At 44.7% G+C, this 19,028-nt stretch overlaps 1 protein-coding gene across 2 annotated transcripts; it reads right to left on the bottom strand.

Annotated features, from left to right (window-relative positions):
* Window positions 1-684: 684 nt before the first annotated feature.
* LOC119156163 (adipocyte plasma membrane associated protein) lies at window positions 685-16,120 on the bottom strand. Of its 2 annotated transcripts, XM_037405658.1 has the most exons (10): window positions 15,973-16,120; window positions 12,138-12,254; window positions 8,931-9,046; window positions 7,061-7,153; window positions 5,040-5,156; window positions 3,884-4,058; window positions 3,292-3,426; window positions 2,722-2,914; window positions 2,365-2,474; window positions 1,521-1,635 (listed from the first exon to the last, which is right to left on the bottom strand). In XM_037405658.1, the coding sequence occupies exons 1-10, from the start codon at window positions 16,062-16,064 to the stop codon at window positions 1,629-1,631; spliced, it is 1,155 nt and encodes a 384-aa protein (XP_037261555.1). In that variant the 5' UTR covers window positions 16,065-16,120; the 3' UTR covers window positions 1,521-1,628. The 2 variants fall into 2 exon arrangements, with proteins under 2 accessions (XP_037261553.1, XP_037261555.1); XM_037405656.1 differs by lacking the exon at window positions 2,365-2,474 and having other exon boundaries at window positions 685-1,635; window positions 15,973-16,118.
* Window positions 16,121-19,028: the final 2,908 nt, after the last annotated feature.

The raw sequence follows: 19,028 nt of genomic DNA on the forward strand, positions 1-19,028 counted from the left end.
TTTTTGCATATCCCTCCATTAATAGTCAAGCGCAGAAGGCTAGTGAAAGCAGATCACATTTTAAACATCACCTTCCCCTTCTCTGGTGCTTTGCATTACCTATCAAGCAAATCTGGATTATTTCCTTTTCAAAGGTGAGGAAATTGAGCAATAGCAGAAGTTTATGTTTGACTATCACCCAGCGGCAGAAGAAGAGAGCAGCAAGGTCTTTAATCCCAAAGCACAAATCAATCCACTAAATCAGAGCTACTGAGGTAATTAATCCCTTCAACTCTTCAAGATGCAAAACTTCTTACTTAAAATGTAACACTGCAGCCTTTCCTTTATAGTAGTTGACAGAAAAGCATTCTCTGGATTTACCAAGCAGAATATCTGTTAACAGAAGTAAACCGGTTCCTTGGAAGACGTCAGAAAACATCCATGACCTACTATGGCATTCCAAAATTTTCCACCAAAGCATTCCTCATCCACTTTCACCAGATTCTACAGGGGCCCTTTCAGTCTACATCCATCTTCAGACCTCAGCCTTCCCCAAAGCCTTTACCAGTTCTCCATACAAAGCGTGCTGAGGAGGATTCCTGCAGCTGGCCCTCTTCCCTCCCGCATCTCACAGGAATAGCCACCTACATAACAAACAAGAGACTTACGGGACCTGGTAAACACAGAGGAAACACTACGAGTGACCCTTTTTAAACCCACTGGCACTAGTCTTTAATAACATAGAAAATACAACTTTCATTAATCATCTGACTGCAATGCTAAAAGAAACACAGGAGTCCATATTTAACGATCAAATTTGATTCTGCATGTTGATTAACAGTTAATTGTAGCATCTGATGTTGATTACACAGGCTGAAATTGAAGAAACCCAAATGGTGTAACTAGATTTCTAGGCATGTTCTGGATGTTGCTGCCTCTTACCACAGCACCATGGTATGACATTAGAATATGCACTGTAATCACTCCTAAACAGGAGGTTCTAAACCAGAAATAAACACATGCAAGACATCCTCTTCAATGCAAATCATACGCAATTAAATTCCATACATCACAAATCCTTCCAGTGTAAGGCAACACAGACTTGCATTAAAGGTAACAGATGATGTCTCTTTAAGATGACTCCAAACAGGGCTGGGCATGGAAAAGGAATGGATTTTCTTCGAGTAGCACACAGCCGTATGAAGATGCCCCACCATACTCCTCAGATACTAATAATTACACATGCCAACTCCAAAGCAAGAGCAGTCAAACCAAGGAAGAGGACAAGTACAGCAAGCTGTATGTTTTCCTGTGGCAACAGAACAGTGCTACTGCACATTAACAGACTTTCACGTTTTGTCTTTAGTCACACACTGCCTCAAACACATGTCTCCTTTGTACCTCTGGAGTATTATAGGACTGTGGCACTTTATCATGGATGGACAGTTAAACATGCTGAAGATTAAGTCTGCAAATAAACGGAGACCGGAAGGAGCCCAGGTAAAGATATCCATTGTGCTCGTGTGCCTCACTAACATAAGCTGCCGTCACTCCATTGGGATCATGAAAGCTTCTTCGGTAGGATCCTGTCTCACTAAGCTCAACAACAAGGCTATATTTGGGCACAAACTTTGTCACAGTTTCCTGACTCAGCAACTAGAAGAAAAGAAAAAAAAGAAAGTTAACAACAACAGATTTTGTCCTCCACAGCTAGATCTCAGACACTTACACAAAGACCACTCCACACTCCTTGGAAGAAGCAGCTAAAAACACAAGCACACGTTTTGAGTAAACACTATTACATAGGCTTAACACATAAACATCCGAAAAGCCAACTTTTTTTTTTTAAAAAAAAAAAAAAGACCAGCAGAAGCATACTTTACTCCATCACTAGGCTGAAAGGATGTCCATGCAAGAGACATCAGCTTGTTCTGGTGCACATGATGCCAAGTAGCAGGCATCATGCTCTGCTCCCCATAGCATCAGTTTGTTCAGGCTGCTACGCTGCACCAGGAGAGATAACAGGTTTTGCAGGGACAGCCCAGTTTCCTTAGCTGAAATGGCACTTCCATCCTAAACATTACTTGTTGATTTTTTTTATTTGGGTTTTTGGTTTTTGGTTTGTTTTTTTTTTTTGAGAACGGAAGTATTGTCAAGTCTTTGTACTGTTTAAGAAGCACCATGCCATTTCTTTAGCATCAGATATTCCTTACAAAATACATTATACTTGCTCATTCTCACCCTAAAGGGGTTACGACATAAAACCAGACATATTGAGTCAGAACAAAGTGTCACCTAGCAGCACACATAACATATACACTGTCTCCTAGGATGCCTAGGGTAGTCATTAGACCAGGTCAGACTTCCCAAATGCTCTCCAGACACCTGGCAATAAGGAGTTTAGGCACTTCAGGTACAAAGGTGAAGTCTTCACATATCCCAGTGTAGATCCTGTGTTGCTGCATGGCTAGAGCAGAGATAGTCTCTTTTTCTTTCTGAGGTCGAGATGGAAGACAAATTAAGAGATGTGTACCTGCTACTCAGAGAAGCAAATGTTAGTTTTACTACCTATGAATATATAAGGACTGTTCTCCCTGGGGAGGACCACATTTTTAACCACAGCACTAAAAAAATTTTAGAAATCTTCTTGTGAAGAGGAAGAAACAGGACAAACAAATATTTATCACTTCCATTCCTATACCAAAGGTGATTTTTTTTTTTAATTTATTTTTTTTTTTTTACCTTAAATAACATCCTTTTAATCCATGGTTTTTCAGACAAGAAATCCAACAAAGAAAATCCAGGATTGGGCCGGACAGCTGACATAGCTACCCAATATCCTCCAGAGCTGCTTAACCTGATATTATCTGGAAGACCAGGCATATTCTCAACAAACATGTCTGCTCCACCTTTCATCAGCCCAGACACATAATACCTGGAAGTTACAGATAGTAGGATTAAACTACTTGAGTTAACATGTCCTAAGTAATAAATAAAAGTTCCAAAAGGAATTAACTTAAATAAAAATAATTATTTTTTTTCCTCATTTTCATAGAGGGAAACACAGCACAGCCACATACCTCTCCCCGGGCAAAAGGCAGCTTACCCACTATGCTCAAGGAGCCCATGATGGAAAGATTATGCAGTTCAGATGTTTACAGTGAAAGAAAAAAAATGAAGTATTGATGAAGGCCACCTTCTTTGCCATTGATAACTAGGCACAAATAGAGTGCAGGGTTTCTTTTGTCATTCGACTCATTTAAACTACCTCTAAATGGAGAGTAGTAATAATTTCAGAAAAGTCATACTCACCTCCTGATTCTAGCCATGGTTGTCTCCTGCACCAGAACAAAGTCTTCTGCAGGAGAGAGCTGGACACCATTAGGAAACCTCAGCCCCACCATTAAGACTTTCACTTCTTTTGTTACTGTGTCATATTCAAGCAGGCTAAAAAGAAAGCATTATATATGGTTTTGAGTGAAGATAAATTATTTATTCATCTTGGTTTAATACTCCAGGCATTCTATCATCTCTTACATGAACTTCACCTAAGTTAAAAAGGCACAAGAACCAGGAAGCATTTGTTTATGAACAAAGAGAAATACCAAGCCAACTTGAGACTGACAGCTTTCATGAAGGATTTAGGCTGAACATAAAGCTAACACCTCCCCTTTTAAGATACATGTTCCATGCAAGTCCTCTTGAAGGAAAAAGAGGAATCTCATTTATTTTACTGCAGGTCTCGTTAGCAACATCCACACATTTTCTCATCCTCTCTTGGACAGTGCAGCATTTACACAGGTGGTTTATAAAGAGAAAAAGCTTGAAGACCAAGGAAGTAGTGAAGTCCATTCCTACAGCTGAGCTTACAATAAATTAAATGCCTTGGGGAAGAGATACTTGCCGCCCATCATCTGTGCCTTCCATAATCAAGAATAAGTAGTCTCGTCTTTGCCATTTGCTACTGGAGTCAGTGAAGTAGATTTTCCTCCCATCCCGGGTCACTGTAAGATCATTCACAAATGACAACTTCTGACCTTCAATTAGTGTTTTGGTTGACACAAGCATTTTTGTTTCACCTGGTTACAAAAACAAGAAAGAAAGAAAAAAAAGCATACAAGACAAGCTTTTGCATGTCCTGCCTTGGAAATGAGTTAATGCTAACATGAAATTAGCAGGCACTTCACATTTTTTTTCCATTTGTGCCTCTTAAGTAATAAGGTTTTGTGATGTAATGGAACAACTCAATACAGTGTGAATGGCCAGGAGAAAATACTCTTCAGGGTTTACTAGTTTGCTTGTTTCTGTTATGACTGAGCTAATTTGGTAGCCATCTGCCATCAAAAGGGGAGACCTTGATTATACCTCCTAGAGCCACACAGTCTGAGCCCTTCGGTTACATTTCACATAGCATTTGGCTAGCCTCCCTCTCCCCACCTGAAGCCAATCTGAAGATGTAAACTGAAAGTCAACCCTACACAAAAGCAACTATGGCTTTATGACAGCACAGCTCCTAAAACTGAGATCTGGCTCAGTGACATACAATGAAGGGCGCGATGCAACAGTGCTTTTCTCAGCAGGAACAAGCCACTTGATCTTCAGCCACACCACAATACATCTTTCTTCACTTTCTACAGATTTGGGTTACAGGGAAGTTAAGAGCTCTTCACTTCCACACAGCGAGATCAAGGCAGAAATGAAAGTACAACAAGCATGACAAAAAGTTTTTGTAACAGCAATATTTTTCTTCCCCTGTATGAAAACTGAAGCAGCTACACAGAGCTTTATTCATGGATCCTGAGGTACCAAGTTTGACAAGCAAAAGCATATGTCACCACAAGATAAGCCACTGGTAACTCTGACCCACATAGACAGATAGAGGAAGTGATTGCTACAAGAAAATAAATATCAGGTTCTTGCATGGCATATTTCACCCAGACAACTCCAAACCACTTTAGAAAGAAGGCAGGCGCTGTTTTGCCTGCAGTGTCTGGCAAAACTGCAAATGAAGCCCAGATCTGTCAGTGGAAGAGAAGAACTTCTGAGCAGGAAAGTCATACCTGTACCGGGATTAACTTCATAGAGTCCATAATAAGCATCTGCCACAAAAAGGGTGTTATTTGGCCCCACTCTGATGCCAAGTGGTCTTCCACATGCTGGCTCATCTTCACGAGTTCCTTAGAAAACAATTTTAAATAGTTTTCCAAATAGAAATAAATACAAGACATTCAGGCTACCTATATAGGTCACACTGTAGCTTAACAAAACTCTGCAGCCAGCACCACACACATTCATTAAAGAAACTATTCTTGCTCTCCTAGGTGTGAGTGAAATAGATATCCCCATGTTTTTACCAGTCTAGAGATAATCATAGAATTTGCCAGGCTGGTAGCTAGGTAACAGCTGCCCCAAGTAGGGCTGAAATGTCAGAAAATTGGATTTAACTAAATGCTGCTTCTCAGAAGGAATCAGTTTTACTGCAAGTTTCTCTCTTTTTATATATATATATTAAAAAGAAAAAAAACCCCACACAACAAAAAAAGAAACACACACATGCACATCTTGGAACTTTCTTTTTCTGGAAGGGTCCAATGCTGTCATGAAACTGCTAAGACAGACACTGAAGACTTCTACATGAGGAGGAAGGGGAATACTGCAAGTCTGAAGAATTTATCTATTTGAGTCCTGAAGAACTGAGAACTTCAGGACATCCATGGTTTGAAAGATTAGCAAGAGAAACTCCTGGAGAAGAAGGCAGTCAACTACAGTCTTCCCACTTCCCTCCCCAACTTGAGGAGGGCAAAAACTGAAGTCTAGGCTCCCCACTACCTCTTTGGCCCCAAAGAAATACGGCAGCATAACCTTCCCACCTGTCCCAAGTTCAACGTAGGGCTCTCTGTACAAGTCCAGTGGAAAAGAGCAGTGAAAGGTGACTTCACACCCACCTCAACCCACATTCACCCCCACGCAGCCGCTGGGGGTCCAGCTTCCAATCAGCTGGCAGCAGACTTCATTGGCAGTGGGCGCCAAGGCTCTCCTACCTGTTAGGCAGCCATAAGAGGGCTTCCAAATCAATCCAGATCCTAACCACATGGAACACCCACGTAAAATTACAAAGCTAAAGTGATGAACGTGTCAATGCAAGCTACATAGAGACAGCAACAGTTCCTGTCCATAACTGTCTAACTGCCAACCAGCACCTCCTGTAAGGTTCTACATCATTACCACAAACAAAGCTACCCAAAGCCCTGAGCACACACCAGCCAGGCTTCTCAGACCGCCCAGACAGAACAAGATGGCCAACGTTAAGCTTCCCCACAGAAATGGTTCTGTTAATAAACAAGCCACCACCAGTTTTTCTCACTCAGTTCCAGAAATCTCACTAAATGAAGCAAGTAAGCGGTTCAGAAAGTGATGTGTGATGTGGTGTCAACAAGAAATAACTGCAATTCAGCAGTGAGAAAACAAATATCATGACCAATGGAAGATCTCTGCTAAAGTAGGTGCAGCCACCACAACCCCTCACTGTACTTACAAACAGAGGATGGGAAATTAGTACAGCAAAACACAAGGAAAAATTCCCTAGATGGGGAAGGTGGTATTTATTTTCAGAAATCTCTAAATAATTTGATCTTTCCCACTCACACATTATCTCAGAGTTCATTCCCTCACACTTGTTTAGGAGTCCTCATTTTATGGGGTGGTCCTTCATCTCAGAATCTTGCTGACTTCAGCTTCCATAAATATAAGGCCAGGTGGCTGCCCATTTTTTTCTTGTTTAGGATACATGCTTTTTCTAGACGGACTAAAAGACTAAAATTTTACTGCTGGGAACAGATGTCCTTTGTTATCAAGAGCACTCATTCCTGTTCTTTTGACCCTTTGTTCTGCTTTTCCTTCCAGTGCTTATATACATATTTGCACTCATACTTCATTCATACAGTGTGTTAGTACTTCTGCTAAAAACCTCTACAGAGGAAGACATGCACTTGCATGAGCAACCCAGGCAGAACACATTTCATCAACACAAGCTCTGACCCAGACATTTTCAGGTACATTATATTCAGAAGCTGTCACTCACCACAAGGACCATGGCCAATTCTGGCTATTGTTTGTATTTCCCCATCTTCAATCTTGATAATCTTCCCATCAGCTGTCCCAGTAAATAGCACATCTGCAGAAACAACCAGTGTGATTAGCTTGATCACAAAGCAGCAGCGGCAAACATCCTTCCACATGATGCTTCTACCAGCACGAAGCAGAATTCATGTTTAAGACAAAGTGAACTAACAGTCTTCCTCAGTCATAGCAAAAGAATAAAGAAGAAAGGGGAAGATGAAGGCAAATAAAGAGTATTTGGTTAGATTTCTTGCAACTCAAAGAGAAGAGACAGGATTTAAGCCTTAGGAGTTATGAATATGGTATACAAAGCTTTTCATCCATTAGTGGTCCAAATCCTTGGTTAAAGGTGGACATATTGGGTAGATCCCTCTGGGAAAATTTCTACATCATCATAAAACGTAATCAGGCAGTGCATCCATCTTACCACTCTTCAATGAGAGAATGCCTAGATAAACCTTCTCATTCTGATACAGTCCCCATAGGCTACTGGACACCTGTCAATGCTCGTATTGTATCAGTTCTGGAGAAGAATTTCAAAAACCATAGCAATTAACAACCACTCAAATAAAAAGCATTGCCAAATGACTATATCCATGCCAAGCAATGTGATCGCACAAGACAGACTCACTGAACACAAACAACACACAAAACTTTTTGATACAACCAAATTAAATGAAAGACCATTGGATTAGTAGAGTCTATTACCTGGGCTTTTCCATCTCCAATTTAGCTGACATTTAAAGTTTGCTAATTACACTTCTAAAAGGGACTAAGACTTCAATGTTTATTCATACAAAACTTATTCCCAGTCAGTTTGATTATTTCACCCATAGTTCAGTTGTCCCTTGCAGAAAGGTTTCAGTAAGGAGTTTCCAATGAGATTGATGAAATTAGGTAACAGAAAAAAAAAAAAAAAAAAGTAGCTTCAGGTAGTCACTTTAGCACACCGTTTACAGAGCTAGGTAGAAAAAGCATAATCTGAGGAAGGAATTTACAGTTGTTCCTTGCCAAGTAAAATAATTTTAAAATACTTTACTACTTTATTAGAAGCTATAGCAGAAGAAAATAAATGATACAGCTACTAAGCACCTCTTGTACTGAAGGATATTTCAGTAAAGGCATTGCTTGCAGCTCCCACACCCTTTCCTTTTCATATTAAAACAATCAAGGACTCCTGTCAAGAGTAGTTTCTAGCCTTACCCCCATTCAGGAGGCACAGGGGAACAACCCCTGCACAAAGCTGGTTTCCTATTACGTGGCTGTCATGCCATTGAGTCCAGCCACCTCATTAGAAACTGCTCAGAGGTGACATGGGTTTGTGATCTGGGGAGAACACATGTGCCAGAAGGATGGCACCTGTAACGCCTGCAGGCACACTAAAATATCAAATTGATAAACCAGCACATTTACATTTTTTCTGCCATGTAAAGCAAAAATGAACACCACAAAACTCAGCTCCCACAGAGGCAATAAGCATTCAAAGAGTAGGTAGTACCCTGTAAATATTATTTCCCAGTTAAGAACTAGCCAAATGAAAAAATGAGACCACTTCCTTCAAACATAAGTACGCCCCGACTACATTGCTGATACTTTCAGCCCTGGAAGACAGGGATTTTTAATCTGGCAACAAGATTTATTTTATACTGGGGAAAGAGGAGAAAAGCAGTACATAGCAGCCAGCTTTTGCTGCATAACACATGTTTTATAAAAACCTGAACATTTAAAATAACTTCCAGTTTGTTATGTAGGGCTATATTGCTGAACAAACCGTAGTCTATGGAGCAACATTTGAAGACCCTTCCTTAAAAGCTTATTTTGGCAGTGCTTACCCCCAATATTGACAATGGACTCGGGTCCGACCAGCTGATTTTCCCATAGCCGCTCGGCTTTACGTAGCTTGATATTGGGCTCTAGCACACCGGTCAGGAGGGGAGGCTCCTTCAAGCTACAAAACAGAACACAGACCTCATGATCCTTTGCACTAATCTCTGCAAACACTTTTGAGCAACGTATTGGATCATTTTTTTTCCTAGTTTGCCAACTCCTGCAAACCTGACCTATGCTTTACAAACAGTATATTTCAAAAAAGAAAACACAGCTAACAAGCTGAAAAATTTACTCTTGTTCATTAAGGATCATAATTCATTCTGATGATCAGAGAAGTTGGTGTTAATGTGTTCCTAAGATGTATCTGGGAAGCTATACAGTTTCAAGTCCAAAAACATGTTCCTAGTTAATCTGTCTTACACAAAGGCAAAGAATTTCTGCATTGCCACAACACAAAAGAGTAACTGCGCCCTTACTCAGCCAAATAGGTTGTTTGTACCCGAGTATCTTTCCTAAGTAGATATATGAAAACATCTGAGGAAAAAAGTTTTAAAATTTAAAAGCCTGGCATTTTAAAATACACCAAGATCTGACACTGTATAGTACGTTCATCACAGAGACAAAAAAATTTTTTAATTACTAACTAGCATACAACTAGGGAAAAAAAGTGTTCTGGTAGTTTGAACACTAGGAAACATGTGCTTTTGTACCACACTGAAGCATACATTCTCGTGCATGACTTGAATGCATTCTCATAGAGAAAGACCACCTCAAAGGAGTAAGTTACACAGAAACTTAAAGGGTATTGAACTGAAACCTCAAAATGACAAAATAAGGTCCAATCTTACAAGCCCTTTTTCACATAAATAACCAGGTTCAAGCTAACTGGATTTCCAACTAACTACAGAGATACGGAGAAGGAAATAGTAAGATGCCTATGCAGCTTCAACTTAAATATCAGGCTCCAAAGCCCTGTGCTTGAAATCCAGCCTTAATTGTGCTGACAAATTCGAGTACGTTTCAGTCTTAGGTTCTTAAAAACTCACACATAAGGCAGCTCAGTCTTCATGAGTTAAGGATTTAAAGTTATTACTAAAAGCTGCATACACGCCCAGGGTGCTAAGCTCATTAAGTGTTCATTCACAAGAGTAAGCTAAAGCTCCCTAGGCCTTTTTGAAAGAATTTTCAATTTTTGTTGTTGTTGTTGTTAAGTAACTCCTTATATGACCATAAACAAATGCCTTCCACCTGTAGAATCTTAAAAATACAAGGTTTCACTCCAACACTTGCCCAGGTTCACAGGATCCAGAACATTTGTCACCAACCACATCGCAACTCTACTACTCACATGGTCAAAGTGACTACAATTTCCAGAGCTTCAGTGACTTGGGGGCGGGGGGGTAGTCAACTGAAATCGCAAGCTATAAAAGCCAGGACAATTGAGGAAAACAGGTTCACAACACAATTCAGGAGGAGAAAAAAGATACATACTTTTATCTGTCTGGTTACAGACAGCAAACTTTCCTTGAAGTATGTATTAGTGCAGTGGCAACACCAACTGAATTACTAACTCCTGCCCACAGGAGATTTAAAGCAGAGTTGTCTTTATAACGCTAACAAAGTCATTTCCCATCCCTTCTTCCAAGCATTACAGAGTTTCAGATAAGAATAACAGGCCTTCAGATAAGAACTCATTTGCGGGAACTTTGGACAGTTGCACTTGCAAGCAGAATATCCTCCCTGGGATCAATATTAACCAAGACAGGCTCATAGAGAAAGAACTTGAAATAAACCAGAGTTGCAGGAATTTCACATGGAGTTTCACAGATCACATCTGCTTCCCTCCCCCCTTTATACCTCATTATATCCAGCAGCTTACAGGAATAGCACCACTGCTGGCAAACAAGATTTCTAAGCATTCTTTACCAAAGGGATTGATTCAGACAGCATCTACCTCCTCGAGCTTTTTCAAAACTTTTCACAAACATGACACAGAATCATCCTATCTAATGTACGGACCCGAACCACTTCTGGCAGTGCAGGTAAGAAGCTAATTAAGAATGTACAGCAATATAAGCCAGTGATCTGGGCAGGAAGAACAGTTCTCCTGGTCTTGTACAAGGGACTTAAAGTTTTAAGAAACGTAAGTGTGCAGAACACTGTTACCCTGGCCCACAATTAGACCAGGACTACATAATAGGAAAAGCATTCTAGACACATCCTGTTGGCTTTCAGAATTACTGTTCAGTTGCAATCCATTTCAGGGAATCGGGTTTTGTTAAACCCAGCCACAACAGAAAGGGTTTCGCTATGACTTGCAGTGATGTCTAACAGCCTATTGGAAGGACTTGCAAGTACTACCCAACCACATTAACAGTTTCCTTCAACTCCAGAGATATTTAAAGCGTTGTTGTTCCTTTACATTAAGAAATTAGCAAGCTGATCATAAATACCTATCAGATTAAGCATTTTCACTTACATCAAAATGCCAGGAGCACTGAACAACCTGACTCCACCCTATGCTAACAAAGCATTTCACACACAACTTCTCCCAATACAGGTCACATCTCTCACAGCTGATTTGCTGTTACACTACACATTTGATACAGATCTCGATTCAGATGTTTATGAATCCAGACAGGGCAGAAATCACCTAGCTGCACTACTTTACGAGATCTGCATTTAAATATAACATCACCATATGGTTCCGCTGGTACAAAGCACCAAATCAACCCAGTCAGGTTATCCATTTCAATTTCCACCCTCAGAGAAATAGGCTGACAGAACTACAACAGCAAGGGGTACGGCTTGGTCCTTACGGAAAATGCAGTTCTCATCTCACAAGGCAACAGTGCACGTAAGTAAATCATAAGCTCCACTGACAGCCGCAACAACAGAAAATAATTTTCTAGTTTAATGATCAAAGAAAGTAATTCAGCTCCTCCAATGATCAGTAGTGACACAACTGCATAAGATAGCTCAGAAACAGACTGGGTATGTGAAGCAAGCCACAGCAACGGATAACTCTGCAATTACTCCCCAGTTTCTTAATTCAGTTAGAACCACTTTACACAGCTCACTCTGGTTTGCTGGGGAAAAACAAACAAACAAACCAATTAACCTCCAAAACACTACAGAACACATATGAGAAGTTATGCTTCAGTAACATTTATTTCAAATATTATGTTTATTTCAAAGCAACAGCTTACCTTATAGACTGAGGGTCTATAGGACAATCCAGTAGAACAGTTACTCCAAGCAGGGGCACAGTCAGAGATGCAGCCAAAGTCAAGAAGGTAACACGGAACACCTTGCTGCTGTAAGTACTGCCAAAACGAGACAAGAAATAGGATTAACAAGCTAAGCTGTTTTAAGATCCAATAACCTTTAAAAATTTTTTAAGAGCCTATTTTCTTCAGAAAAGGAACCAGAAATACTATTGTTCAACCATCATCCTGAATGACCTTTAAGGTCCATTTTGAACTCCTTAGGAAAACAGGAAGGGGTATTTATTCAGTCTCAGCATCCCGGCATCATATGAGGCAGAGTATTCTCACCCACAGGTTTCATGCACGCTACAAGTCACAGCTAACTTAAGGAAAAGAAAAAAAAAGCCACCCAAGAAATGGCAGGGAGGTGTGGTTTGGTTAGGATTTTTTTAACTTGATCTTCAGTTTTGACAATGGTTTCCATCCCAGCACAAATTTTAGATGAAAAGTTCAACTAAAACAACAAACATTACATGCAGTCGGTTTGAAACCCAAGCCCCAGCACACAAAAGAAATTACGTATCTTCTATTTAACCATGAAAACACACAACAACAAAAAAAAAACCTGGAGAAAAACAGATTTTGTTCTTGACAATTTTAGAGGCATTTATCAGGCATTTACAGAGGAAAGCACAGTGCCACGCTCAACAAATCCTAGCCTTGAACTGGAAAAACAGCTCCCAGTTTTAGCTGCTCTGAATAATTCACTGTCACGGCCAGCCAGTCTCCTTGCAGGATCAATTAAATAAAGGCAAACAGTGCCTGATGGTTCTGCATCAATCCTTGGACCGCTTCCACCGTTTAGCCCTTCATTAGCCAATCATCCAGGCAGTAGGAAATATGAACTACTGCCCAGAGCCCAAATGTCGTAACTGGAGAGTTAATGACACATGCTTGCAGTACTGATATCACCATCAGGGTAACCTTTGGGATCATCGGCTAGAACAGCAAGGACAGAACTAGGCCTGCATTTGGTCACTGCTTGATTGCATGCACAATGTACAGAAGTTGGACGATTCATAATCCGTCCCATCTCTTCCGTGATGGCACAATCGCTGCTAGCCCCTCTCTTCTGGCACCAGACATAGGCAGTTAGGATGGAGGCCTGTCCCAAGCCACTGCCCAAAACACCAGGCTTTGCCGAGGTGACTGCTACAAGGATGCTGACAGTTTGCCACGACAAGAACTGCTGCTGCTGCTAGCCCAAAGCCACCGACAGTTCAGCTTGCTCCAAGAAGTGCTGTCAGCACAGCTGCTGTTGGCCACCAAACCTTCCCCATCTCCCCCAAGGCACTGACCACCTGAGCCTACTTCCTCTCCATCAGCATGCCAAAGTACTCCTGCTGTCAGATATTTTAAAAAATAAGTTTTATTTATCACACTCAGGAATGCAGCATTCCCATCATGAACTTCAATAGTGTTACAGCACTAAGCCCATCTCCACCTGAGCTGCACCAGGCTGGGAAACTGCTTCAAACAAGGTTCCTCATCCACACTGTCCTCTTCATACTTCCCAAGAGTCAGACTGCCCTTGTAATTAATTAGAAGAATTCAGCACTTCCTACTCTAACAGCAGATGTCTCCAAGAAGCAACAACCTCCCAGTCTCTTTCCTTTTGGATGTGGAATTGAGAGTGGATGGTAGAGATACCAGGCGATCCCCAAGTTCACAAAGACAAAGACTTTGTCAGGCTTGTCCTTCCACTGTACTTCAAAAGACGAAGGCTCAAAACTAAGAGATTAAAAGTACTGTCAACAGACACCCGAGCATCTTTGTGACAGCTGAGAATAGCTCACACAAAAGGAAGCAGATAAAGATGAATGGGAACTCATCTGCCAAAGCTAACTTAATTAAGAGCTCCTGAAAGCATGATTTACGTAAAGGCCATATTCCTGATCCCCATTCAAACTTGCAAGAAATTGACAATAAAGGAAAAAGGCAGGAAGAATGAGGTGACAAGCAAACTCACACTTCAAGCCTGCAAAACATAAGACCTATTTTAGACAGTGATGAAACTACAAGAATTTAAATAAACACCAGCAAGTTTAAAAAAAGATGGCAATTAAAAAGTCAGCTGCTCAGAACCCTTATAAAAGTAAAGAAACAAAACATACCCAATATAAAATACTGACAACTAAGTCACTGACTGGTCACTGGAAAGAATCTGTGAAGTAATGGTTCACCAGCACTGATAAGCAAAACAGAAATCTTTTGCTAGTTGTGTCTCTGACAACTAATCCTACATGGACTCCAGCCACAAAACTCAATAATGCAACTTACCAGGACTCCAGGTATAACAACAGCAATTTAGTGGTCACCAAAAACTAAAAAGAGAAGCCATCGCACCAGGTCTTGAAGACACAGTAGGCATACAGAAGACACAGAGGATACTACGGGTCACCATAGCCAGAAGTCCAGGCTGCCTCATCCTCTTGGCAGAGGAACTACTGGGGGACCAAAGGGAAAGCAACTATCATCAAGATTTTCTGCCAAAGCTCTCAGCCAGAAAAAAGGCAGCCTCCGGAATTTCTTCCACTGGTTTCATGCAGGACAGTAGCATGAGAATACGGCCTGTGGATACTCTGGATCATTGCTGGAGTCCTAGAAATTAACTGATTTGAGCAAAGTTACCAAGAGAGGCTGAGGCCAGGAAGAGCTGTCTCTCAAGCTGAGAGATGCTGATGAGTCTTCTTCAAAAAGAGGCCTATGCGTGCAAGCCATCATACACAGCCTTTCATTCCGATGACCCTGAAGGGCAGAGATAAGAATCTGCAAGATACTCAGATCAGGAAAACACATAATAGTGAACCAAAGTATTACAAGTCATCAACTACCTTATTCTGTAGAAGGCAAAGCAAACATCACCACTTTCTTAGCGCAGCTATCGATTTTAGTTACAGCGAAGCTAGTTTTGTATAAAATCCCTACACAGAAAATTGTAAATGGAATGTTCTTGAACTCAGCCACAAACAAATGGACTGTTTATAAGGTTATTCTATTTCAGATACACAGAGACTAGTCGATAAGCTGCAGATTACTCTTTAAACTATTGCCAAATATAAACAGACTAACCAGAGCTGTACAGGATTTAATCACGTGCACAATAGATCTGTGCAAGCCACAATGGGATAACTGTTATTTCTTGACTAGCAAAAGACAAACAGTACTTAAACAGACTCATAGGAAAAAACAAACAAAACCAGCCACAAATTAAAACTTTTTTTTTTGGTCTTAAAGGAGGCGTCAGGCCCTGTCTAAAACCCTCCTCCCTCCGTCAGCCGTCTCCAGCAGAAGCGGGAGCACTTGGGAGAAAAGCCCCGGCTGGGGAGCGGGGAGGCCGGGGGTCCCCGCAGGCTGACACCCCCGGCTGCCCCAGCACCGACCTGCGCTGCCAGCCAAGCAAGGCGGCCGGCTCAGCGCCGGGGCAGCCAGCCCCTCCCCCGCCAGCACAGCCTCCCCCGGGGCACCGACCCCCGCCAGGGCCGCCCGCTCCCAGCACCGGTGCCTCAGCCGGGCCCAACGCCACCCCACGGGCCCGGGTCAGGACGGGCCTCCCAGCCGCCCCCACAGCAACCCCCCAGCCGCCCCCCCCTCCTCCACCCCCGGCCAGGCCAAGCCCTTCCCTCGGGCCAAGCCCAACTCCCCCTCACACCACCCAGGCCCGGCCCGGGCCCTCAGCGCCCCCCGGCCCGCATCAGGCCAGGCCTTACCCCCTCCCACAGCAGGCCCCTCCAGGCCCCCCCGCCCACCGAGGAGGCGCCGCGCCGAGCCCCACCTGCCGTCCTTAGCCTCCTGCACCAGGCTGTCCTCGGTGATGACCTGCGGGCGACAGGACCGGCGCTGCCGCAGCCCCTCCGCCTCATTCATGCTGCCGCCGCCGCCGCCGCGCACCGGGGCCGCCGGCCCCGCCCTCTCACACACACCCGCGGAGCCGCCCCTGGCCCCACCCCTTCAGCCACAAGCCCCGCCCCTACGCCCCGCCCCCGCTAGCCGCTCGGGCCTTCGCGCTACCGGCCGGCCTGAGGGCACATCGGCGCCTCTCCCGCTCCGCCCCGCCGGTGGGCAGCGCGGGCTAACGGCCACCGCGCCGCCACGGGGAGCTCGGCGAGCTCCAGCGCTGCCTCCTGGGGCTGCCGCAGCCGGCTCTCCGCCGGCCGAGGCCTGGGCGCGGCGGGCCCCGGCCGCAGGGCCCGCAAGGTGGCGCTAGCAAACCGCGGGGGAGGAGGCGCGTGTCCCCGCGGAGGGGGCGGGCAGGCAGAGGCTCTGCGGCCCGGGAAGCGGCACTCTCGCTGGCTACCGGAGAGCCGATGTGAGAAAGGGAGCGGCCCGGCCCCGCCACCTGCCTGCGCCCCTCACGGCCCGTGCCCCCGGGGGTGACCCCCGCCTTTGCCCGCCGCCGGCTCCCCCAGCACCACCTTCGCTCCTCGGTGTTAACCAGGCGTGCCGGGGCTGCCTGGCTCCTCCGCCGCGGCGGCGTTCCGGGAGGGCCGAGGCCGGACCCACGGCTTTGCTAACGCCGCAGAACCCAGCGGTCAGCAAGCGCGCCGAGCCCCAGCTCAGGCTGCCGGCACCAAGCCCGGGTGGAAGCCCCGGAAAGGCTGTTCGGCACCCAGCCCGGGAGGGAAACGCGTGGGTTCTCCCACCGAGAGGGGCTTCGGCCAGGAAAGGGGGGGCGGGGGGGGGATTTCTCTCTGCTGTGAGCACTCAGCAGCGCTGCTCCCTAAAGGCACCCGCCTGTCTGACCAGCCACCTCAGCCAGGACCCCCGAGGGCACCCAGCCCTGCTGCGAGGCTGCTGTCACCCCTGAGGGCACACAGGGCTGAGGCGCGGAGGAGTACAATGGCATCCCCAAGGTCCAATAGGTAGGAAAGAAACCGAGTTTTCTGCATGCCAGGTGCAGAATAAGCACTAAAAAGCACTGGGTTTCCACTCTTCCAGCCTGCACAAACCAAAATGCCGAAGTCAGCTTTGTCACTGCAGACACAGGGAGTCCAGGCAGGTACACAACAGCTACAGAGGAATTGAAGCAAGAATGAGAAATCTGCTGTGGCAGATCATTTGTTACCAGTGTTTGTAGGCTGGTAATTTTGCATGGCTGTGACCATTTCCACCCCAGAAGGTGGTTACATCCCCAGATGCTTCTATCCAGGACAAAGCAGGGCTAAACTCACTGCCATGAAAAACATGGTGTGCCTCTAGACTCAGCCAGAAGACAATTTCCTGCCCCGAACTGTCTGTTTTCAAGCAGAAAAAGTCATCTGTTCCTGCCAAGTTTAAAACCAGAAGCTTGTTGTTGAAATCAGTTTATGTGACTTTAACTGGCCACAGAAACAGCCTCTGAATATAATTGTATTAGGCTAGGAAACAGTCTCCATTTTACCAACAAATTATCAGTAAATAAATCAGGGCAGCTGAAGTAGTGAAACATGAAGTGAGGAGATGGGCACCTGCCTTTCTATCTAGCCATTTCTGTAACTTGGGAGACACCTGCCAGAGGGTTGCAAGAACTAAGAGTGGCGCTGGAAGCTTTCCAGAAGCAGCTGCTGGAGGTAACTGGAGAAGTGGCTAATGAGGATGTTAGGTGCCTGTCCCTGCATTACAACTATAGAGTTATCCACATGGTATGCAGAGGGCAAAACACAATCTGCTTCTTAATGGACACGGCACCCTGCACAGGATGTGTTCTGGGCACTTACTGATCCATGGCACCTGGGAACAAATTTCTTCTCATCTGCTCCGCTCTGGGACAGCTACACACTCACTTTCTACATGCTGCTGTCTCTCATGTTCGCCACACACATCCCATTTTCACTCCTTTTCTACCTGTGCACAGTGTGCATAGGACAAGGAGTTTAGCAGCTGAACCATCCGTATCAACTAATGGTAACTAATTGTTCTAATTACTCTGTTTGCATCACACAAGAAAATCATAGAATTACAAAATGGTTTAGGTTGGAAGGGACCTTAAAGATGATCTAGTTCCAACCCCCCTGCCACGGGCAGGGACACTTTCCACTAGACCAGGCTGCTTTACCCATCCAGCCTGGCCTTGAACACTGCCAGGGATGGGGCATCCACAGCTTCCCCGACCAACCTGTGCCAGTGCCTCACCACCCTCGCAGTAAAGAATTTCTTCCTAACATCTCATCTCAGTCTCCCCTCTTTCAGTTTAAGGCCATTTCCCCCTTGTCCTATTGCTACATGTCCTTGTAAAAGGTCCCTCTCCAGCTTGCCTGTTGGCCCCTGTAGGTACTGGAAGCTGCTGTAAGGTCTCCCTGGAGCTGAGCAACCCCAACTCCCTCAGCCTGTCTTCACAGGAGAGGTGCTCCAGCGCTCTGAGCATCTTCATGGCCTCCTCTGAAGCCACTCCAGCAGGTCCGTGTCCTTCTGGTGTTGGGGGCCCCAGAGCTGAACGCAGTACTGCAGGTGGGGTCTCACCAGGGTGAGGTAGAGGGGGAGACTCCCCTCCCTCAACCTGCTGGCCATGCTTCTTGTGACGCAGCCCAGGATTCGGTTGGCTTTGTGGGCTGCAAGCGCACATTGTTGGGCCATGTTGAGTTTTTTGTCCACCAGACCCCCAAGTCCTTCTCCTCGGGGCTGCTCCCAATCCATTCCCTGCCCAGCCTGTATTTGTCCCTGGGATTGCCCCAACCCACGTGCAGGACCTTGCATTTGGCCTTGCTGAACTTCATAGAGGTTCACACAGGCCCACCTCACAAGCCTGTCCAGGTCCCTCTGGACAGCATCCCTTCCCTCCAGCATATCAACTGCACCACACAGCTTGGTGTTGTCAACAAACTTGCTGGGAGTACACTTGATCTCATTGTCCAT

The sequence above is a fragment of the Falco rusticolus genome, chromosome 12 (assembly GCF_015220075.1).
Source record: "Falco rusticolus isolate bFalRus1 chromosome 12, bFalRus1.pri, whole genome shotgun sequence".
NCBI lineage: Eukaryota > Metazoa > Chordata > Aves > Falconiformes > Falconidae > Falco > Falco rusticolus.